The 25,233-nt window shown below is 34.3% G+C and overlaps 1 protein-coding gene across 1 annotated transcript in view; it reads left to right on the forward strand.

Annotated features, from left to right (window-relative positions):
- The window catches only part of CASK (calcium/calmodulin dependent serine protein kinase), a 209,519-nt gene that overhangs the window by 146,633 nt on the left and 37,653 nt on the right, over window positions 1–25,233 (forward strand). The window contains exons 17-21 of the mRNA XM_087967572.1: window positions 2,714–2,782; window positions 6,043–6,066; window positions 16,162–16,230; window positions 17,494–17,529; window positions 24,486–24,682. Coding sequence (XP_087823698.1) covers window positions 2,714–2,782; window positions 6,043–6,066; window positions 16,162–16,230; window positions 17,494–17,529; window positions 24,486–24,682 — 395 coding nt within the window. The remainder of the gene's footprint in view (window positions 1–2,713; window positions 2,783–6,042; window positions 6,067–16,161; window positions 16,231–17,493; window positions 17,530–24,485; window positions 24,683–25,233) is intronic.

The following is a 25,233-nucleotide window of genomic DNA, read 5'->3' on the forward strand; positions in this document are numbered from 1 at the left end:
TGCCTTATTAACCAATGAAAATGTGCAACAGGTTCCAACTACTGACCAATAAGGACAGTCCCAAAAGTGGCCAATCAGGGACTGGTTCTGGCCCAATCCCAAGTTGTTGTATAAGGACCAATCAAGTGTGCAGGTTTTCAACCCCTAATTTGCATTTAGGTTATTCACTTTTATTGATTCACAACACATAGCATGACTTCTCTTCCTGATTTAATGGGTAGGCTAAAATAACTGGGGAGAGTGACAACCAGTACAGCTCACAAAGCAGAGGTATAAAGTACTGCTCAAGTACACATAACTGCCTGCATTCCTGCGTTCTATACCAGCTAAAGCTTCTGGATACTTTTCAAGGGTAGCCCCATGTTCTCACCAGCAGGATCAACATTAACCTGGAATTTGGTAAAAACAGTCTTAATATTTCCTTTGAACTCATTACTGTGTTTGGCTATGAACAATATGCCCAGATTTTTCCCCAAAGGAGTTAATGTTTAGCATTCTTATTCCATCAGCAGCCAAAAAGTCACAAAAGCAATACCAACAGAATATTAGTCCAAATTTAACTAAATTTAAGCCTATGGAAAGAAATATTCTGGAAAATTAATGCTTCTTTTCTCTCTTTCGTCTAACTTTTCTTCCTTTGTATATCTTTTTTTTAATAAACCAGGAACCAGGTCCTCTGTCTTGTTTTAAATTGGCATGAACTCCAAATAATGTTTTGAAAAGGGGAATAAAAATAATAATTGGCTGTGTCAGTACAGTCAATCAGTGTTCATTAACTAAGGAATAAAGTTTGACAGATATTTAGTAATAACACTTTACTATTTAATTAAATTACAATTTCAACAATTGTAGAAACTGGGTTAATATTTATTGGATTTATTTTTTACATAGATTAGTCTTCACATTTTGTTGAAAACAGGAGTTCTGTTTTCATTTATAATATTCTAGAACATACTCCACATTGTAATACTAAGGACAAGAAGAAGAGTATTTTCAGAACATTCTGAAGGCTATGTGCTTTCTCCACTCTCACTTCTTGCACCAATGACTGCATCTCAAACAATCCATCTATTAAAATACTGAAGTTTGCAGATGATACAACAGTGATTGGTCTCATTAGAGACAATGATGAATCCGCATCCAGACAGGAGGTTGTACAACTTGCCTCGTGGTGTAACCAAAACAATCTGGAACTGAACACACTCAAAAACGTGGAAATGGTGGTAGACTTTAGGAGAAACCTTCCCATACCACCACCTCTTACAATACTAGACAACACAGTATCAACAGTAGAGACCTTCAGATTTCTAGGTTCTATCATATCACAAGACCTGAAATGGACACCTAACATCAAAAACATAATCAAAAAAGCACAACAACGAATGTTCTTTCTGCGCCAACTCACAAAGCTCAAACTGCCCAAGGAGCTACTGATACAGTTCTACAGAGGAATTATTGAGTCTATCATCTGCACCTCTATAACTGTCTGTTTTGGTTCTGCAACCCAACAAGACAGACACAGACTCCAGAGAGTAATTAGGACTGCAGAAAAAGCAATTAACTACCAACCTGCCTTCAATCGAGGGCCTGTATACTGCATGAATCAAAAAGAGGGCTGTGAAAATATTTATAGACCCCTCACATCCCGGACAAAAACTGTTTCAACTCCTTCCCTCAAAACGATGCTCTAGAGCACTGCACACCAGAACAACTAGACACAAGGACAGTTTTTCCCCGTATACCATCACTCTGCTAAACAAAATAATTCCCTCAACATTGTCCAACTATTTACAAAGTCTGCATTACTATTACTATTAATCTTCTCATCACTTCTTATCGCCCATCCCCTCCCACTTGTGACTGTATGACCGTAACTTTGTTGCTTGTATCCTTACGATTTATATTGACTGTTTCCTAGTATAATTTGATTGCTTATTGTACCCTATGGCTATTATTAAGTGTTGTACCTAATGATTCTTGATATCTTTTCTTTTATGTACACTGAAAGCATTTGCACCAAGACAAATTCCTTGTGTGTCCAATTACACTTGGCCAATAAAGAATTCTATTCTATTAAGCAACTTTCATTTCTGTCTGATTTAATTTTCCTTGTTATCTTTTTCCTACATGCATGTATTTGTCCATAAAATAATCCCATTCTTGGAATCCAGGTTGATTTGACTTTTTTCACAAAAGGAATAGTTGATTGCTTTCAGTAAATTTTGTTTAAATTGCTATGTGAATTTTAAAAAAATAGTCTTCAGTAGTTTTGTTTCTGTTTTAAAAAGGTAATTTGTTAGACATTTTAGTTTATGCCATTTTATTGGCAAGCTTGTACTTTACCAGTAACTTATGTATAATATGTTTAATAAGTGTCGTGTAGTTAACAACTACATTTAAAAATGGCTCAATGTCTTTGTTGCTGAAGTATGTACAAATTAGAGGGAACATGATAAAACTGCAAAAACAAAAAAACAGCTTGCTACTACCAAATATGATATTCTCTAAAATACTAACCTTATTATAAATACTTATAAGCACTTCAGCTTTGTGCAAAGAGAATATTTTTTTTAGTATATTTGAGTCCCTTTTGAAATTTGGTGACTAAGTTTTAGAAATAAAAAACATAGGTGTTATTATTTTGTTAAAATATTAGATGGTTTTGGGTGCACTGTTTATTTTTTATACTTTTTTATACTTTTACTTTCTCCAGAGAGAAATGAGAGGCAGCATCACCTTCAAGATTGTGCCAAGTTATCGCACTCAATCTTCTTCATGTGAGGTAATGAATTACTTGCTTTCTTCTCAGTCTTAAAATTAACTGCCTGCTCATGGCTGAATGTTATTGCTTTCTGGGAAATTGTTTCTGCCTGTGCTGTTAGATCACACACACCAATTTTACAACAAAGATAACGGAACAAAGGAGTAGTTCTATCCACCTACTGTATTGTTGCTATTTCATATTCATTACATCAATTCATTAAATATTACATAAATGTCTAAAATAAAGCAAAACTAATCATGATAATTAGGTCATGGAATAATTAAAAACAAGCTGAAATAATAATACATCTGGGCAAGATAATTGAAATATTTTTAAAAAAAAATCTGGACAATGAATTCTGATCATTTCATAAAAGGATCTGCTGAAAAGATGCAATGATATGACAGTGTTTTTAATATTAAAAAATAAAATTTAATATTATTGCTTAATAATATTATTGATTCAGATTGATTAAAGAACCAGAGGTAGCATTGGGGAACAATAAAACAAATCAAAATAGTGAATGCATCCAGTGAAAGAGCTGAATATTTAATGTGATCAATTATTGCAAAATGCTAACTAGTGCTAACTAAAATTATTTTGACCAACAAACCAGATTCTCCATGAAATAGCAAAAGAAAAATGGAAAATGCAAATAATTTTCTTGGAAATGTGATATTACATTCTAGTCATAACCTATTTAAAGTACCAAATTTGTTTAAAAACATTCATATATATTCATTTTAATTAAATAATTTGCATATTTTCTTGGATACTGAAAATGTTAAGGAATAAAGGTTTGTCCTCAGAAAGAGGTGCATTTAAGTGGGATTTATTTTTAGGATAGATTCCATCATAAAAAGAACACACATCAGGTCCCCATAATTTATTATATAAATTATATTAAATGTTCCAATTGGTTGCCACTTTCTTCTGAATACTTCCTTGCTTATTTGATGACCTTTGGATATTCCTAAGTACAATATTTTTCTGGAAAAAATATTAATAAAAAATACTGTGATTAATTTATGGACCCTGACTTATGGTACACAGTGTGCATATGTACACACACAAGTACACATATACAAACAGTGATATTAGAAAAAGGAGTACAGGGCTGTACACAATACAAGTTTCAATGTCTACTGCCAAGTGGCTTGGAAGAAACATATCTGTTTGCATGTATAATAACAGTAAAAGTGCATATAAATGTAAAGTGTATTGTGTCTGCAGGCTAAAGCAGATATTATAATCCATCAAAAATGATTTGTTCAGTCTTACTTGTATGAACAAATCTTAGTTCTACAAATATTTTCTTTGTGTAGCTTACCCTCTCCTAAAATATTGGAGTACAGCTCCCATCATCTCATTTGACTAACAAAATTTATATGCTGTATGGCAGGGGTCCCCAACCCTCAGGTTGCGAAACAGGGCTGCAGAAGTGGCAGGCAAGCCATTCCACTTGCACAAGTAGCATGCATGCCCACTGCTTGCACAGATGGAACTGTGCACTCTTGCATACTGCATGCATGGAACTCCACCCCCAGTCAGTAAAGCCAGAAATGTTGGGGACTGCTGCTCTATGGGACTGATGAAAAATGTGCACAGGACACCTGGAAAGACCCAGTTTTGGAAAAATTGAATTAGATGAATCCACTAGGCAAAATTTTCTTAGGTTGCAGGAAGAACCTAATACGAAAAGCAAGAAGGTGGAAAAGATAGTTATGAGAAATACAGCAAAAGTTGATCTTGCTGACATAGTATATAATATTTCATCCAAAGATACATTAGTTAAAAATGCATAGAATCCAGTGGTGGGATTCAAAAATTTTTACTACCGGTTCTGTGGGAGTAGCTTGGTTGGCGTGGCCAAGTGACTGGGTAGGCGTGGCTTTCTTTCTTTCTTTTTGCAGCCACCCTCCCCCACCTGTTTTCTGGGCCTTCTGGGCCTCAGGCAAGCCTCCTGGAGTGGGTCGTTTTTGCTCCCAGAAGGCTCCCCTGGACTCAGGAAAAAGAAAAGGAGCATAGGAGGGGTACACAGCATCCCCCCTCGCTTTGTTTTGGGCCTTCCTGGCCTCAGAAGAGCCTCGGGGGGGGGGGGCGTTTTTGCTCCCAGAAGGCTTCCCTGGGGCTCAGGAAGAGAAATCCTGGCACAGCTGATCGTATGAACAGCTGATTGTCGGGAGGGGGGAAGAAATACCTTAGGGGGCGAGCGTCAGACGGGCAGGGTGAGCGAGCATTGGGTGGGCGGGGCAAGCGAGCCAGTGGCGATTGGGTGACCAGGTTGGGGCCGTGGTCAGCCAGAACTTACTACTGGTTTAGTGGCCCACCAAATCCTTGTGCGAACTGGCTGAATACCACCACTGATATAATCCATCAGTAACATTCCTTAATTGTGTGTCCAACAAATATGTTAGAACTATAACTGCCATTATTCTTAACCAGAAGTTTATGGAAGATGTAGCCAAAACATCTGAAGGTAGATTAGGAAATTTGGCCTGAGTTATTAGTGCTATTTTTGTCACATTTAAACTTTTGAAAATATTTACAATTTTGGGGTATTCCATATTATTGTATATTCAATGAATGTGTGGTTGTTTATTTTATTGTAGGAAGTAAGAATTTACAGATAGTCTTTGACTTATGAACATAATTGACTCCAGATTTGCAGTTGTAAGTCATTCCAATAAATTATCAAGTATCCAAAATGCGATCCTGTGACCACTGTTGGGGGGTGTAGCCATCATAACTTTGAAAGCAGGTCATAATTTTGAATGGTCAATAAACACCTGGTCATAAGTTGAGGACTACCTGTATCTTAACTTTTCCTATTTTGATTAATTAATCCTATTTGGTGGAGCATAACAAAATCAAATAGCTAAAGATTAGTTTTAAGGAAATCATCATAATATGAAATATTAGAAACAGTTCATAATCTAGTTATGTACAACTTCAAAAGCTGCCGTAATAAACTGAAGACATTCAAATTTAAACAGATTTAAATGCAATTATATTTTAAAAATACTCAAATGATGTCTTAAAGTTCTATAATTTCATAACATCTAAATATTAATACTTCACTGGGTAAACTATTTGAAATACCTTTTCCAAAAAGGCAATTAAACCAAATATTTCTGTTACCTCATTACCAATATAAAAGTTTTCAGTTGTTTATTTTTCAGTAGTTTATGGTTAAGAACCTATAGATGTATAAAATATATTTTGTTAGATCTGTTATGCTTAAATTCATTTTAAGAAAGGATGTTTTTCCTACTTAGCAAACACACTGGGAGAAATACTATGTAAGTGATACCATACTTTAAAATATTGCATGCTCAAAGATATCAACTGTTCCTCTGTATAGATTCTGATAAAATACAGTATAGATTTGTAATGCACAGATATATACATTTATATACTTTTTTTTTTTTAAAAAAAAACTGGAATTCTATAATTTTGAAACAAAGTTGGCTTGCCAGAAGTACATTTAAGTTATTGTGCAATATGGCCTCAAATACAAATGTGCCTACACAAATACGTCTATCTGTTAAAAAGTCATTTTAATAGATAGGGATAGATTAATCTTGTAAAAAAGCTAATCATGGTATTTTTTAAATTAATTTACAATTGAAGGTATGAAGATGAATATCTTGATATGTGTTTAAAAGGATAGTAGATGCAAATAGTGACAAATAATTACGCAACAGGGTTTTAATTAGGTAACAGCGTTCTGTGGGCCTTGGCATATAGTCATGCTGGTCAAATGACCAAGGAAATGTATTCAGACAATGCTGGCTCACTTGACTAAGAAATGGAGATGAGCACCACCCCCTAGACCTATGATGGTGAACCTATGGCATGTGTGCCGGAAGTTGCACGCAGAGCCATCTCTCCGGGCATGCCAGCCATCGCCCATTGCTCTTCTGGGTTCTGGCACACAGATGTGCGCTGGCTAGCTAGTCTTCATGTGCATGGGAACGCCAGAATCCAGAACAACAGCTCTACTGTGCGCACATGCGCGCATGCCAGAAACCGGAAGATCAAGTGTGTTGGGGAGCTGCTCTTCCAGTTTCCAGCACTCCCATTGCCGAAAAGGTTTGCCAACACTGTCCTAGAGTCTGAAATGACTGAACAGGACAAAGCTTAACCTTTATCTATTCAAAAAAAGTTATTATGCTATCCCTACTCAAATGCAGACTATACTAAATAGGTACCTGGGTAACTTTCCCAACCACAGGTCTCACAATAATGACAGAAGCAATGAACATGCAATTTATTTACATTTTTAAAGAATGCTGTTGGTGTGCTGCAAAAATACATCATACTATCACACACAGTAACTGCCATTTTGGAGTCATTGTATATGTTCTTGACAGTATGTGTTGTAGCCCCCCAAAAATGGCTGTATTGTATACAAAAAGATATATAAAAGGATCATTCTTAATTCCAACAATTGAATCTTCCAAAATTATTAAAATATATATTAACTCCAAAAGCTTTGATTCAAAGCTTAGGCAGTAAATTGAAGTTGTAAATAAAATCCTTGAATTAAGCATTTTGGAGGTGCATTAATCACAGTTTAGTTTATCTGAGTGCATCAGGAAGATGATAAAATATTTATGAATAATCAGTATCGAGTAAAAAAAAATCTATACTATTCATAGCAGGTTTTAGATTTGGACAATTCATTTTTTATAAAAAGAGTATTGTTTAAGATTAAGGGAGGGAAGGAGAAGGAAAGAGACAGAAAGAGATGGATTATTTATGTAAAATTGAAAATATGATGTATTATAAAGGAAAATGCATAATAAAAATATTTTTAAATGACCCCAGAATGCTGCAACAGTCATAAATACATGGCAGTGCCTAAATTTTGATCATGTGACCTCAGAGACACTGTGACAATCACAAGTGTGAAGACAGTCCCCCTAATTCCTACCTCCCCCCCACCTCCGACTCAATAAGCAGCGCTGTTAGTTTGGACTACCGGTAGCAGGTTGCTGGCTGGCTGCTCTTCTTTGCTCGCGCTGCTCTTTGCAAAAAACAAAATCCCAGAGCCCTCCATGGTTTTTGCATTTGCAAGGTGCAAAGCGGCGGCGGCGTATCGTGCGTGCTAGAAAGGGCTTGACTGTAAGAGAGGGAGGGAGGGAGGGAGGGAGAGAGAGAGAGAGAGAGAGAGAGATTGTAAGAACGGCTCTTGCTTTTTTCGCCAGCCCCGGGCGCTGGGGGACTTGCAAGGGAGAGAGTGACTCCTGCCTCCCGCTGTCATCATCATCATCTTCTTCTTTTGGGTGGGTGGGAGAAGGAAGTTGTGTTTCTCAAGGCATGCAAAAAAAGAAAGAAAAATAAATAAATAAATAAAATGCATGGCCGAATTGTTGGGAGGTAGCTAGAAAGAAGCATAGAGAAGCAATGCTGATCAAAGGAAAGGGAACAAAGAGAAAGTCCAATTAGAGGTGAAGCATTGTGGCTGTTTTTCTGTCTGTTAAGCAGTGTTTGTTTGTTGTTTTTGTTTGTTTGTTTTATTTTTTAAATGTGAAATCCTTTGCCCAAGAGCATTCTCATGGTGCTCTTTATTATTATTTTTTGTCAAATAATAAAACTATCATGCAGACTCACCTTGAAAAATCACTTTTGATTACTTTACTCTGCTAAAGCTTCAAGGGGGCATTGCCAATTTAATTCCCACTGGGGCGCTGCGCGGACCGCGGCAGGTGCTTAGGCAACCCCTGCACCCCTGGCTACTTTTCAGATTTTTTTTTCAGAGGGGAATATCATGCCTGTCAATGTAACATAAGCAAAAACACAAGTAGCAGCAGCTCGGAGCAGATATCAGTTTCAGTAAGCAAGCAGGCAAGTTTCTGTTTCAATTCTCAGCAAAGCACACAGAGCCAAACCACACCCAGGCTGTCAGCTCCCATTGGCTGGTCTGTTGCCATGCTTACTCACTTGCTGACTTTGTTAACCATGTCTCTGCCAGTTAATGAATATACTCTGACAAAATTATATTAAATGTTCAAGCAGAAAAAAGGCAAAAAAGATACATACATACATACATGCATGCATGCACACACACACACACACACACACAAAATATTTTGAGAGAAAAAATAAAAAGCAAAACAATATGGATGGATGGATGGGATGGATGGATGGATGGATGGTAAGCATTCAAAACATAAATCACCAAACTGGTAGTTACACCGGTCGAATCCCATCCCTGGTCCAATTGCCTCTTGAAAAAGCACTTTTGGGACAATTATGATCTGGATGACTGAGAATCTCCATAGGCATTTTTCTATTACTTAGAAGTAGAAAACAATTTCATGCAATTATGTATATTGTTTTCCTAAATATATAGAATTCTACCTTGGAAACTAGATTGTAAGTATATTTCTGTTACAAATATCTAATGTTACCAGTTGGTTTAGATGAAAAAGCTAAGAGCAAATACAAATGTTTAAAAATCAATAATGAAAAGTTATATTCAAAGGAACATGCTCACTTTAACACGGTAGAGTAACTTAATTTTAAAATGTAAAAATAATTTTAAACAAGGCCTGATATACCATACTTTATGGTATTGGGTTAAGGATGTATATCGGTTTACTACAGATGTATATAGATTAAAAAGAAATGTTAATGAAACCACATCCAAACTGCTGGACTATTTAAGTAGTAGAAGGAAAGAAAGATGATTCCAACCTGGAAGCTTTCGGTCAGGTAGTACAAACTGTCCAGAGTCAATGGCCATGTTAGGCTTTTTAATTATAAACAATTTTTAAATTGCTACATGAACATCATTATTGTATACCACACCCAATTATTTTGTGTAGGAATCCCTGTGTGATTCTAAAGAATACATTTAACAAAATACTCAATATGGAAATCCACTTAAAATATATGAGGGCATTCAACTCTTGTAAACTTTTCATGTAGTTATTAAAAGTATTCTTCACACTTAACTTTAATTTGACAATAAAGAAGGATAAAGCAATTCAAAACAGAATTAACATTTGCATTATTTTTCTCATAGTATTGAAGTTATATAACCATACAATCAGAACCATACAATCAGGATGGCACATTTCATAAGCAAGGGGTTTTCATTTATATGTAGTAATCAGGTTTCTAGTTCTTTAAAAAAGCCTCTCCTATCAGCCTAAATAATGTGTAAATTCATAGCAGGAGAGGAGATTTTGCACAAAATCAAACCCTTCTTTGTTTAGATCTTTAAAGTTCAATACCAGCATGTAATTTGCAACTAGTACAGATCTGGCAATACAATACAGATCTCCCCTAATGTTTCTTTGAAAATTTGTGGTGTTTGAAAGTCTCTGAAGTACATATAATGGAGGAGTGGTTGGTGAAGATAGTAGAATTTGTAGAGATGGCAAAATTGACTTGTTTCATTGGGGCAACTGCCACAGGTTTACAGACCCACTGTAAGTTCCCTGATGTAACTTCAAATGGTAACAATGAGTAGCCATAACATGAGGACCATCTGTAAGCAGCAAGAGCTAAATTGTTCTGTGGAGTTTATATAGGCAGTACTTTTACTACTCCAAGGTAGCCCAAGATGGTGACAGTGAGCAGCGGCTTTGAGCTTTGCTCTCCTTTATACTCTCTAGTTTTACTCTTTTTAAAATACTCTTTCTACTGAAGAAATGTCTATTGAAGCAAAAGCAGAGTCCCACAGGCAATCAAGATAAAGAGGAGCAACAACAAGTTCTGCAATTCACGAGGAGAAATATTGAACCTCACAATAACTGTATTTATATGGGAAGCATAGTTAATATCGACCCAGCTGCAACTTCAAGTGGACATCCAGCATTCTTACCAGCTAGCCAACCAACCAACCAACCACCAGATCACCTTGCCTCTGGAAATGCCATACAGATGCTGACCTGGAATGTGGTTGGTTGGAAAAGGATGGTTGATGGTGGACTAATGAACTTTCTCTCCAGATTTGATGTAATAGCCATTCAGGAAACCTGGTTAACCGAAGTGGACAAACCAGTACAATTGCCAGGCTTTCAGGGATGGGCTTCCCTGGCCCCCAAAACAAAGGGAGACATTCTGGAGGGTTATGCATTCTTATAAAGCAAGAATTGCAATGGCAGGGGGAGAAACTATACAACGAAGACAGGTATTTGTATTTCCTAGTTGTTAAATTTTGATATAAAGAGTGAGTTAATAAGAGTGGTAAATGTGCATATCCCCAAACACATCGCGGTATTATAACTCCAAATACTGGGTGGGTTTGGAAGTTATCCTAGATGATATATCTGTATTGTAGCCTCAGTCCTTAGTGGTATTTCTAGATTTTTAATGCTAGGTTGGATCCCTCTTTGTAGGAGTTTGCCCAGAAGAAGGGAATCCCAGGGGAGGTTTTTGATAACCATCCTCAATGGCTCTCAAGAGACCGCAGAAGTAATGCTGCTGGCCTGCTCCCAGTCTCTTTAATCTTTAAGGGTAATCTTCAAATTCTGGGAGGTAGGGATAAGAATTACAAATATCCTTACACATACCACTCAGCCCATTCAAGCAGTGTACTGGATCTCTTGTGTGTCTAGAGATAAAGTCGACCTCTTCTCAGAGGTCATGGTACACTTTAGCAATGATAGCGATAATCAGCCTGTAAGCGTGACATTGCAAGGCAGCTCAGATTTAAGACCATATAACATGGCTGACAGATGGCTCACCAAAAAGGTAGAAGTGACCCAAAATAAAAGATTAATTTGGGCCAAAGTTGATACTAAGGCAATATCAGACTGCCTTAAAGCAGAGAATGCTGCCACCTGGCTAGAACAATCCAGTCATCTGCTACTCACTGACAGTCAGCCTTCAACACATTCTCTAATCTCTCTAATATCCTGAAGATATTACCTAACAACTAAACCTGCTACAAAAAGAGCCCGAGTGGGTAAACCCCATTGGTTTGATCCTGAATGCCAGCGGCTGAAAAAGAAATTGAAGGCAGCCATGAGGCTCACCTAGAGAAATCCTACTGCTCATATACAAGCTGAGATGTTGCACACAAGAAGGTAATATAAAAAAATTACAAAATTAAAGAAAACAAGTTTTGCCATTTCAATCTGGTCAGAACTCGAATTAGCTGCCAAAAGTCATAATTCAATAATATTTTGGCACTCTATAGCAGGTGTCCTAAAGGAACGAAGATTTACATCTGATATACCAATCTCTGCTGAGGACTTGTTTCATTGGGAAAAAGACTACTACCTTTGTTAGTGAATGGAAACCTTTATTGACTTTTTGCTAAAAATAAAATCAATGTGTGATTTATGAGTTTGATGATTAAAAGAATAGAATATGAAAGAAGGGAGACATACATTTAAAGAGAAGATGAAAAAATAAATGCATTTACAATTGCTTTAAAGTAAATCAGAGGCTGCTCTTTTATCTTTCTTTTTCTTTTTTCTTGTTTCTCACTTCAATTTTTTCCTTTTTTTAATTCTGCCTTTACTATTTTCAAATAATGCAAAGATACATAATATTATTTCCTATTTTCCCCACAACAATAATCCTTTGGCTGAGAGAGCGCAGCTGGCCCAAAATTAGCCAGCTGCACCAAACTGGCTCTCAAATTTGCATCATTTTTGTTTCAGTTAAAAAAAACTATAATAATAGTTACTTTTTTAAAAAAAATTATGATATTTAATAATTGCTTTTATTTATTTCAGGTGTTTAGGAATAGTTATACCCAGGGGTGGGATTCAAATGTTTTAACAACCGGTTCTGTGGGCATGGCTTAGTTGGTGGGCGTGGCTTGGTGGTGATGTTATTGGCTGGGTGTGGCCAACTCAATATCACTCACATCTCCTCACCTGACCTCTCATGACTGTGGGGATGCTGCAACAGTCGTAAGTTGAAAAATGGTCATAAGTCACTTTTTTTCAGTGCCATTGTAACTTTGAATGGTCACTCCACACAAGCAAAGTACCAGTAAAGGAAGGAAAAAAACTCTAGAGAAGTTCCAGAGACAAGAAGTCTAGTCCTGTCAAGAATCTAACAAGGGTTAACGGAGAGGCAGTTTTTGTAAGCAACACCAGAATGTTTCCTTCCTGCCTTCCTTACAGGATTAGGCCAGTAATTTCTTCTAACAACCAGTTCTCCGAACTGCTTAGAATGCTAACAACCAGTTCTAGCGAATAGGTGCGAACTGGTAGAATCCCACCCCTGGTTATACCAAGGAAATGTTCTTATTTTGTAAATGTAATATAGGTAGTCTCCAACTTACAACAGTTTATTTACTAACCATTCAAAGCAGGAAATGGATTCAAATTTTGTAACAACCAGTTCTGTTGGCACGGCTCGGCCGTGATCATGTGACTGGATGGGCGCGGCTTTTTTGCAGCATCCCCCTCCCCCAGTTTTTTTGCCCTTCTGGGCCTCAGGGAAGCCTCCTGGGGGGACATTTTTGTTTCGAGAGGGCTTCCCTGGGGCTCAGGAAGAGAAAAAATGGAGCCTAGAGTGGGGGCACAGCACCTCCCTGCGCTCCATTTTGGGGCCTCCGGGGCCTCAGAGAAGTCTCTGAAGCATTTTTTCTCCCAGGAAGGGGGAAAAATGGATGGGGATGGGGTGTATATGCTGTACACTGCCTCCATTTTTTGCCTTCCTGGGAGAAGCTTCCTGGGAGAAGCAGTAAGTAAGTGAGGGGAATCCCAGCACAGCTGCTATAGGAACAGCTGATCGTCGGGAGGGGGGCAGAAATACCTTAAGGAGTAGAATGCAGGGAAAGGAAGAATGCAGTCAGGGATGTTGGGCATGCGCGCAATATTGTGCATGTGCAATGAGTACTGACTGGGCAGGGAGGTGCAGGCGGAGAGGTGGGGCCAGCCAGGGGCATGATTTTCTGGTTCTCCGAACTGCACAGAATCATAGCAACCAGTTCTATAGAACTGGTCTGAACCGGTAGAATCCCACCCCGGTTCAAAGTCACAACAGCACTGAAAAAGTGACAAGTGATTTTTCACACAACCATTGCAGCATCCCCGTGGTCACATGATCAAAATTCAGAACCTTGACAACTTATTCATATTTATGATTTTCGCAGTGTCTTGGGGTCATGTGATCTTCTTTGTAACCTTCTGATAAGCAAAGTCAATGAGGAAGCCATATTCATTTAAAAACCATGTTATTAATTTAACAACTGAAGTTATTCACTTAACAATTGTGGCAAGAAAGGTCATAAAATGGGACTGAATTTATTTAACAGCTGTCTCATTTAGCAACAGAAATTTTGGGCTCCATTATGATAATAGTTTGAGGACTACCTGTATATCTTTTCAAAGCTGGAAAATTGATATAATTAGATAATTAAAAATACATTGAGCTTTTGTGGAAAAATATTGTAAAATGATTAATAATTCAAGAAGGTTATATAGGTATTCCTATGTTAATAATATTATTTCAAGCAGATAAGGCACTGAATTGGGTTTTTAGTAAAAAAGACAACCCCCTGGATTCTTTACCTAAATTACAGCTATCACATAATGCTAGGCAAGAATTATCTTCCCAAGTTCAGTTTAATTTTTGGATATATTTTTATTTCATTTTCTTTCTCCAATCTAAAGATCAAATAAAAAAATTATGGGCATGATTACTGTGTGACTCCTTTGATATGGTTTGGCTCTATTTTTAACCATAACTCCATTGCATTTCTTGCATTGAAGATTGCAAGTTATATTTGAAGATACCAAGATGGAAGTATAATTTCAATCATTGTTTACATGATAAATTTACCCTCTTGCATAGTCCTATATTTGGGGTGTCGGGGGGGTAGAGGGTGATACAGATACTGTGGGTTACTTTATTTCCAATAAATTTGGAATATCTAAAATTGTGAAAAGTTTTTTTGATTTCACACTTTGGCCCTTATGACGTGACTAAAACTCCTAAGTAAATATCAATATTGGAATTATCTTGAAAAGTTCTAAATCTATGTTATTTTTATAAACAATAAAAGACAACCACTAAGCTGGATATTGATCATTTGCAAGAACTCTGAAATAAAAAGTCAGAATAATCCATATTAACAAATCAACTGCTATGGGTCATTAATAATTATCATTTTAATCTTATTGAGCCTTAATAATAAAAGAATATTGCTATGTTTATTACAATCTTAAGATAAAACTGAACCAATATGATTCAGCAAAAGATTCTTCTTTATGTTTAGCTAAACTTAATCCCTTATGTAATAATTACGTTACAAAATGTAAAGCAGATGAGACACTACTCAAATTATTTGAAATTATACTATTACTACTCAATTTGTGTTTAATTTCTTTAAGCTTGTTGTTAAAAAGAGCAATATTATTTAAAAAATGAATATCGGGTTTAATTCTATAACCAAAAATACGGTATCTAACACTACAAGATGAATTACAGATCTATCAGATTTGGACAGCAATAAAATAGATTGTAATTCGATGTTAGAAATACAGAGCAACTCCAGATTTACAATTACAGATCACCAGTATATCTTTACTTTCTATATATGAGCTGGCTATCAAATTTATTAAAGCATTTCTTAATAAATTTAATAGCTAGCTCATATATAGAAAGTGAAGACAAATTAGATTGCTTAATTTTCTTTCTGTAATACAAAAAGGTTCTTGCTTCCTTTTTTGCTTTTTCCTCATTTTTCTTTGTCTATTTTCCCTTTGGTATGTTAAAGGAATAAAAATAAACTTTAAAAATAGTACTAATTTCAAATATTGCAGTGCAAAATTATTGGTTCTATATTCTTTATTTTTCATAATGCAAATTATTTGCTCTAAAAGTATTGAAGTGAAGCTAATAGTTTCTTATGAAGATACATATAGTTTTGTGTATGTGTGTATTTGTATGTATTGTATGTATAACAAAGCCATAGAAGTATTTAAAAAATTATATCATTAGTACTATTTTTGAAAAAAATATACTACTTTCCCACAACCAAATCTTGAAATGCTAACTTAGTTCACATATTATTTCTGGAAAAGATATATCCTAGGAATAAATAAAATTGTCTTTAACTGAGGCATCTAAAGCCTATAATGTTTGAATGTGGTTTAACAAAGCTGATTTTACATTTGATAATTAGGCCAACGAGACCTTTGTATTTTTCTTCATTACATAATCACTTCAGAAGAGATGTTCATCAAAATGAAATGTTTCTGCTACTAAGAGAAAACAGAGCTAATAAATAAGCAGTTTCACTGACACTGCAAATTATGTAAAAATAGACTTCTTAAGAGTATTGTGCAAGTTAAAATATGATTATTTCTTAAGAAGAATAAGGCAAAAGTGGTTTTAAACCTATCAATATTTGTTTATTAAAATATATCTGTGCAGTGTTGTGTGATAATGAACCTTGTGTCTTATTTCAGAGAGATTCCCCCTCTACATCCAGACAGTCCCCAGCTAATGGCCATAGCAGCATTAACAATTCTATTTCGGTAAGACCTCCAGTTCCAGACAGAGAGTATTACAGTCTTGTTGGTGCTTATGTACCATTCTTTTTATATGTTCAATCAAAAATTGTGTTCTATTAATAAAATGAAGAATATTTAGAATTCCCTATTTTTTCTTATTCAGTGGTTTATTCAGTAATATAATTTTCTAATCAAAATCCCTTTAATGAGTTGCATTCAACCATCAGGCAAAAGTTTTAATCATCTTGAAATATGCTTGTTATTTTTATCCTGATTAGCTCAAAGTTAAGCAAAAAGAATAATTTCCATTTTGAACTTTTGTTTGTGTTTTTAAGCAAAAAATAATTTCCATTTTGAACTTTTGTTTGTGTTTTTAAGCAAAACATGTAAAACAGATATTTGTGGCTTTCAAGATCTAGGCCTCATCATCATTATTACTATTGTTATTATTAAAGTTCTCTAGATTACCACATTGGTTTCCGCTATCTGAGTTAACGAATTGGTGTGTCACCTGCTATTGTGGTATGTGCACATATTTTGTGAAATATGAGCCTTGCCTGAATATGAAAAGCGAAAGAAACTGTCTTTAAACTGCATTTATAAGCAAGCTATTAACATCACATCTTTAACACAAAGTGCTGTTCTTTTTACCATATATATGTTCAGGCAAAAAGATATTAGTAAACATTGTTGATATTGCTGCTGTTTCCTTTTTCTCTTTCTGTGAACACACATGGTAAAAACTTAAAAATATCTGTAGAAAAATGTTGCCTCAAAAATTTCTTTGTATTTCTGTTGTCAACACTTAACTAAATATTTTTAAAACTTCTGGAGAAGTTCAAAAACTGTTCAAAATATTGCAATTACTTTTTGATTTAAAAAAAATCTGGTTAAATACTAAAATGAATACAATTAGAAATATATATTTAGTCATGTAATCTTATGTAATACCATTAAAACAAGATTTTAAATAAATATATTAGCTTCAATTTGTAATTACAATATTGATCAATATGAATGCCCCATCAGGAATACAGTTTGAATAGTAAAATTACTTTCCCTTGTTTAAGGAATTTTTGTGTTGAAGATGATGAATTCTTTATTAAAAGCACACTTTCTGTCTGCTTAAATTTTATCTGCTTCAGCTTGCTGCTAAACAATCTGAGTTTGACATTTTCTGAAGATGATTATTGTTAATACCTCTAAAATAGCTTTGACATTAAAACTGTTACCTATTTTCAAAGTAAGATGAAAAATTATTATTCCTGGGTTGACTTTATTCTGCAGGACTTGCCATCAACCACACAACCAAAAGGACGACAGGTATTACTTAGTTGCTTCATACCATTTTCTCCTTACCATCTCAATTTTTTTATTTCATTATGTGCTGATTCAGATTTTACAGCTTTTATCATTTTGTATTTTATTCACATGGCTGATCAACACACGTACTATTTATCATGTGGTACTCCTATGAGACTAATTTGTTTTTTCTTACTAACAGCTTCTCCATTCACTTTCATGTTGTCTGTCAGCTCCAGCATTCTCATCAGATTTCATTTGATTTGATTTGATTATTTTGCTTTGCTATTTTGTCATGTTATTCGTATGCATTAGATCTTATCCAATAATCATGTATTGTAGATATATTTGTCTTAATAAACCTATAATATATTATATATAATTGTTGCTTTCTAGTAGCTTTATTGCCCTGGTGAGAGCAGGATGGCTCTTCAAATAAGATAATAAACAGTGAATTCTGACTTTTTATAAATGATCAGGCTGAAAGTGCAAATGTTGTATAATTAAATGTATTAAATTTAATTAATTACAAAACTTAAAAAGGACAGGAAAGCAGCCTTTTTTAAATGAAAGAGTTGTGGGGATTCTCGTTTAGCACTGTTGCTGTTAAAAATTGTTTTCACATAAACACAGAGGTTGGAGAAATACACTTTGGTTTTTATTTCTTGCAGAAGTAAAAGCAAGTAGGGAGGCACATCCAGCTGCTACACTTTATTTATTATTGGACTCCCGTAAGAGTTTTTTAAAATTAGGTTTTTTTTGTTTTAATAAAATAAAAGCAATCATCCATTATTGTTGTAAGTATCTTTAACTCAGATATACACTGATGCTATAATGTAAAATTGCAAATTTAAAAAATAAACAGTGGAAATCAAAACCCTTTATGTCAGTTGGTTCAATGGATTTTCTATCTGCCCCATTGTAAGGGCCAGATTCTCTCCCCTTCAGACGATAAGAATGAACTTTTGAAAACTGGGCATTTCAAAAGGAATTCTTTATTGAAAAGGAAGACAGCAAGTCAAATTCAACGCAGGGTCTGATATCCCTCCAGGCATGCAGCTTACATAAAGGGAGTTAGAACCCTCCCCTTAGTCCGGTGTGGATTTCGTCAATACAAAGAAAGAAGCAACATGTTAATTCCCCCCCCCCTTTTTTTTTTCCTGGGAACATAGTTGAGAAGAGATTCTCAGGAAGTTTCTTTTGGAGCTGGAATTTTTATGGCCCCTTCTCCTCTTGCTATCTCTCCAAGAGGTGACAAGCTTCCAGGCATCTGGGCTCTAGTCCAGCGGTCGCCAACCGGTGGGCCGCGGCCCACCGGTGGGCCACGAGAAAATTTTGGTGGGCCACAGAGAAATTTCACCCCCAGAGCATCTCCCCAAAGCAATTAATCCAGGCTGCGCAGAAACACAAGGCTGAGCTGCCCACATGGCCCGCGGAAACCCTCCTCGCCCACTCACTCCTTACCCGGTACTTGCCTGCTAAATGGCTATTTTCCCTTTTTCCGACCATCATCTGTTCTGCTGTGCCGGGAGATTTAGATTAGCTAGGAAGCAGGAAATGGTTGGATTTCTTGCTTTCTAGGTAGTCTTTAGATCTTCAGCTCAGCACAGCCGAACCTCCCTTAGGACTGGAGGTTTGCTTGCAAGCAGATTCAGCGCAGACTCACGGCAAGCAAATTTGAGAGACTGAGCTAGCCGATGGCAGATAGATAGATCACTGAATGATTCTGTGAGCAACTCAATCTGCCTGCTTTGCCTGATTTTGGGTAAAAGTTGCTCTTTTTTAATAAAAAAAATCAATATTTACATGCATGGTGTGTTGTGAGTTAATTTTGTGCATTTGTTTGCTAGCAAATTTTATGTGACAGACTGAGCTAGCCAATGGCAGATAGATAGATCTCTGAATGAATCTGTGATTTTGTGAGCAACTCAATCTGCCTGCTTTGCCTGATTTTGGGTAAAAGTTGCTCTTTTTTATAAAAAATTCAATATTTATATAAATATTTATAATATTTACATACAAGCCATGCCCAGCCAGTGACATAACCACCAAGACACACCCACAAATTAGGCCACACCCACAGAACCAGTTGGTGGTCTCTGGGATCTAAAATGAGTTTGGTGGTCCCTGAGGTCCAAAAGGTTGGCAACCCCTGCTCTACTCCCCAGTTGTAAATCCTGTACAGGTTATACAAATTCAATACAAGAATTAGGATATTCAAGTTACATCAAAAAGGATTACTTGTACCAGCCCCCCCCCATTCTTCTTCCCTTGAAGAATGGCAGTTACACAGATCTGGCACCCACCTTTCTCCAACTAAGGATTCCCTAGAGCTTTCCCCAGATTTTTCAAAAGATCTGGAACTTAACTACAAACAGAAGGTTTGTTTGTATTTAAAAAAAAAAACAGTTACAGCCATATCTTTATATTTGTACAAACAAAGGGCCTCTCTAGATTTCAGATTTTCTTGAATATGTGTGATATGACAGATAAAAATGTATTAAAAACTCTTAATTGGGTATATCTTAATACAAAAATTACATATTTTATCTGTAACTCTAAAACTTTGTTCAAATTAAGTTACAGAGATAAAATTGCTTTTTAACATGAAGAATATTAAGTGAGTTATCTTTCGTGTTTTAAATCATGACCTTGGATTTTATAAATAACACCAAGTTAGGTTTCCTTGAAAATGCAATAAAACACAAACCCAGCCAGCACAGAAAAAGCAAAGTATGTGAATCTATATCTCCTCATGTCTGTTCATAGAACAGTAATCATTCTAAAACATCATTTAACATTTTATGCCTTGATGGAATGAATTTAGTTCATACAATAATAATAAAAATATGAAATGTTTCATATATTATTACTAAGCAAAATAAACATACCCCCAAAAAATAAACAAATGTAAATGATTCCCTAGTGAAAAAAGATTCATGTGGCATTTCAAATACTTTAGTTTTGCTTTTATTTTCCTTCCAAGATATTTTTTCAACTTCCAAGACTTGTCAATAGCCATGATAATTCCTAGATACCTCCAAATATTAAATATCAATTTAATGTAATATAAATTAAATAAAATATTAATTTTCAAAAAGCTAATCCTGCTTAGCTTTTTGAGATTACTCAAGGTCAGTACAGTGATATACATTTTTAAAAAATAATTTATTCTGAGAGATTATACAGTTACCAAGTAATACCATGTATGGGTTGTGAGCTGGGTCTTAAAAATGTTATTAATAACTGAATATATGTAGTTTTAAATGAGGCAAGTATAAATTATCCCAAGGATGATAATTCATAAAATTGAACCCAAGCTTCTCATTATAATGATTAATTGAAGATACACCTTATTTCTCTTACTAGTTGAGATTTTTTTAAAAATAAATTTTATTTGGGTTTTCACAAAACATAATACAAATAAAACATCTTTTTTTGAGAATAGCATGATCCTGGGTTATCACTTCTTCATACAGACACAAACTCAATTTCATATTCGTCTTTGTGTTCTATTCCATATCTGATTACTATTTTAACATTTTCTCCATAATTTTCTCCCCCTTTAGTTTTTTCAACTTTGTTTTTAATTATCTCATACCTATCTAAATTCAATTATATATCTTTTTCTAAGTTTCAGTCTTTCTAATCATTATATTTATACTTTTGTCTGTCCTATTTCAATTTCATATTTTCTTTTCTCATTAAACAATTTTCCCCCTGTACTTACTAATTGGAGTATGACACCTTTGTATCTTTTAATTTGTCCATTCAACTCTTATTTAAACTTCAATTTATGCCTTTACAATTTATAACATTCAATATAACACATAACTTCCAATCGAATTCTGCTTGGTACATTCTTAAAATGCACACTATGTTCTTAAAAAGAAAATATATACAGTATATAACAATAGTAAATAAAACACCTATTCTATTCCAATTCAGCTCTATCATTAATGTTAGTTACAATCTTTAACATTTCTTTTCAATTGAATATCATACTTCCTTAGGAACACTTATAATATTTCCATAATTTTTCCCCATATGTCTTTCATATTTCTCTTCACTTAAGTTTTTATAAATCATTAATAATAATTAAAATGTTCCCATCCTTTCAATTTCATTCTCTCTTTCTTATTTATTAACAAACATTACATTACATTACAGTAAGTATTTTATCTATAATTTTAATCACACTTGTTTCATGTTTTCTAAGTTTATTTCTTTTCTAATACAACAATACTATCCTATGTACCCTTGCAGAATTCCTCTTTCAATTAAATTTCACCCATTATCTCTATGTCTTCTAAATAGGCTTATACCTTTAATCCTTGTACGTTTTCCCTGTTTCTCTATATCTTGTTTCTGTCCTTTATAACTTATTTTCCTTTCCTTCTTCCCCCTCTTCTTCTCCCTCCCCCTTTTGACCCCTTGTCTCTCTTCTGTAATCTACTCTTCTGTTTCTTCCTAGTATTGTAATTACTTTTCAAACTATTCTTTTTTGTTGTTGTTGTTTTTTCAAATCTTAAACTTTTTACTCTCTTTCCCCCCTTTCCTTTTTTTCCCCCACTTAAAATTACTTGGTCATTAAAGATGGCTTCTTCTTTGTCCCGCCCTTCTTGTTCTGCAAGCATTTCTTGTTATTTCTCATAGTTCCAGATTTCCATTTCTAAAAATTGAAATACGAAGCCAAAAAAGCCTCTTCCTTCTTGTGCATCTTCTTTCTGTTTTTTAAGTTCCATTTTCAGTTCTTCCAAGAGTGATGCCATTTTAAACACTTTTAAACAACCACCCGATTGATTTTAGTCATTTAAATCCAATAACCAAAAATCCAAAAATCACCAAGCAATCCAAATAATCCAAAGCTTTTTCTTCTTGCTTCTTTTTTCCACTTTCTCTTCCTGAGGTTCTATTGTTACAAAGTTTCAGTTAGAATGTATCTTAGGAATTTTGTTGAAGTTTTGCTGTAAATTCCTTTTACTTCCAGGCAGTCTCCTCCATTTTTCCAGATTCCGCCCTTTTATTTTTTTCCTTTTCTCTCCTTCTTTTAAAGGTTTTTGAATATCCAAAAGTCTTTGTTATCCCTTTGACATTTTATTTTCAGCTTGAATGCCTATTGATGTCAAAGTGGATTTTTGTCAGTTACTTACTTAAATCTCTTAGCTGTCAATATGAGGAAGGAAAGGGAAAAAAAAGCCAAATCCTTTCCCTTCCCTCTCTCCTTTGCCGCTTCAAAATCTTGTTAGGGAGCAATGTTATTGTTTTTTTTTAATAGTTTCAATTCCAGGGTACCTTATTTGTTGCTTTTGCTGTTTGACCCGATCAACCAAAACTTTCTCTTGTTATCTTCCTCCTGCACATTCTTTTCTGGTCGAGTTCTTCTTTGAGGTGGCCATTTCTGACTACTGCTGCAACTGTCTTCAGGAAAGGGAGTAATGGCCAGCTGAGGAGGAAAGATGTGGCTCTCCTTGACCCTGCTGGCAGTCTCCCCCCTCTTCACCATCTCTACGGGATGGCTTAGCCCCAAATCCAGCCGGCTTGGGGCGCTCCGGCAGTGAGCACAGATCTAAACCGCACATGATCGTGGATTTCAGGCCGTCACCAAAGAAGCTCAAACCAGAAGTCCTACTAGTTGAGATTAAGCAACAATTTGACAGCTACTTTTTACTAATCAGATGTAATTCAACATTTGCTGTCCTGGCACGAGATATTATATTATATTATATTATATTATATTATATTATATTATATTATATTATATTATATTATATTATATTATATTATATTATATTATATTATATTATATTATATTATATTATATTATATTATATTATATTATATTATATTATATTATATTATATTATATTATAATATTATATTATATTATATTATATTATTATATTATATTATATTATATATTATTATATTATATTATATTATTATATTATATTATTATTTAATATTATAATATAATATTATAATATTGTATTATATATTATATTATATTATATTATTATATTATATTATATTATATTATATATTATATTATATTATATTATATTATATTATATTATAATATATTATATTATATTATATATTATATTATATTATATTATATTATATTATATTATATTATATTATATTATATTATATTATATTATATTATATTATATTATATTATATTATATTATATTTATTATATGTGTGTGTGTGTCAATATATTTGGCCAAACCACTTCTTACAGTTAGAGTCATACTCCTACAATCCTACACTTGCTTTTTGTAAGCAAAAGATCACTCCTAATTGTTCATATGAACGTAATTCTTATAGAATTAGTACAAACTATTCTATAATACTTTAATTGTACTTTTTTATTATTCCTGTATTTTGGTTAATATTTCTCCATTTTTATAAATGAGGCACTGAGGTGAAACACTAATGTGACCAATAAAATTATATTTAATGTGTAGTTTTAAATATTTTTATTCATATTTATCATTATGTTCCCAAAAACTGCAGTGTAATTGCTAATCTAAATAATTTTTAGATCTTGGTTTATGTGAAATTGTCCACTTGGTTGAATTCAGTGTGGAAATGCGTGAGATTTATTAGTGGACGAATAGAAGTTAGCTCAGGCAACAGATCTCTCTGCTTCTTTCTTCCTGCATTTCTCCCCAAAAGCTTCATGTAGATTATTGTGAAAACCTCTCAAAATACTGCAATTCTGCTTTTTAGATCTATAACTGGGGAAGACAAGATTTTCCTGAAATGTGACAGAATATTGGTTAAATATATGATTTCAACTATAGCCGCACATCTCTCTCGGACAATGTCCCAAATATTCTGCAATTCTATTTTAAAGGCTGCTTATAAAAGAAAATCAAAGGAAAACTTAAATCTATACATGGATGCTATTACATCTAAAATTCTAACATATTAACTTTATACTTTCTGTCTTTTAATATTGTTTTTAGATATATGTAAGAGCACAATTTGAATATGATCCATCAAAGGATGATCTTATTCCCTGCAAGGAAGCTGGCATCAGATTTAGAGTTGGTGATATTATCCAGATTATTAGCAAAGATGATCACAATTGGTGGCAGGGTAAACTCGAGAATTCAAAAAATGGAACTGCAGGCCTCATTCCTTCTCCTGAGCTTCAGGAATGGTATGTTATTTGGCAATTGATAAACATGAAAATAGTTTTCTTAAATTTTTAATAATTGAATTTGTCAGTATTTCATATTTTAAACATTTGTGTTGTTGGTTGATAAAAAGAATGCTTGAATTAGGTAACTTGATTGGCTAGACTATTACTGAAAACACATAAGATATTTGCAATTGTATAAAGTAGTATGAAGTATTCATTAGGTCTCTTGCTACATAAATTTAGCTGACGGTTTCCCTAAGTAAAAAATTATATTCATCCAGGCTCTGACAAGAAGAGGTAGAGACAGATACTTGAAAACTTCTATGTTAATAAAGAAAAAAATTATCAGCTTTATCAAAAGTTATCTAAAACAATAAGGAAGCAAGAAAATGATCCTGCTATTGTTGTTCCATAAACCAGTTGATAAGATTTTTTTAATCTAATTTTTCACAAAATCCAATATGAACACCACATTGATTCAGGATAGAATGTACTGTTAGATCTCACTTCAAAGATAATTGGGATTGGCAATTCATCACTAAGCAATGCAGTCTTAAAATGTGATATTA

This window comes from Notechis scutatus, chromosome 5, assembly GCF_049901735.1.
Source record: "Notechis scutatus isolate UNSWTSFEM ecotype Mainland chromosome 5, rNotScu1.2, whole genome shotgun sequence".
Taxonomy (NCBI): Eukaryota; Metazoa; Chordata; class Lepidosauria; order Squamata; family Elapidae; genus Notechis; species Notechis scutatus.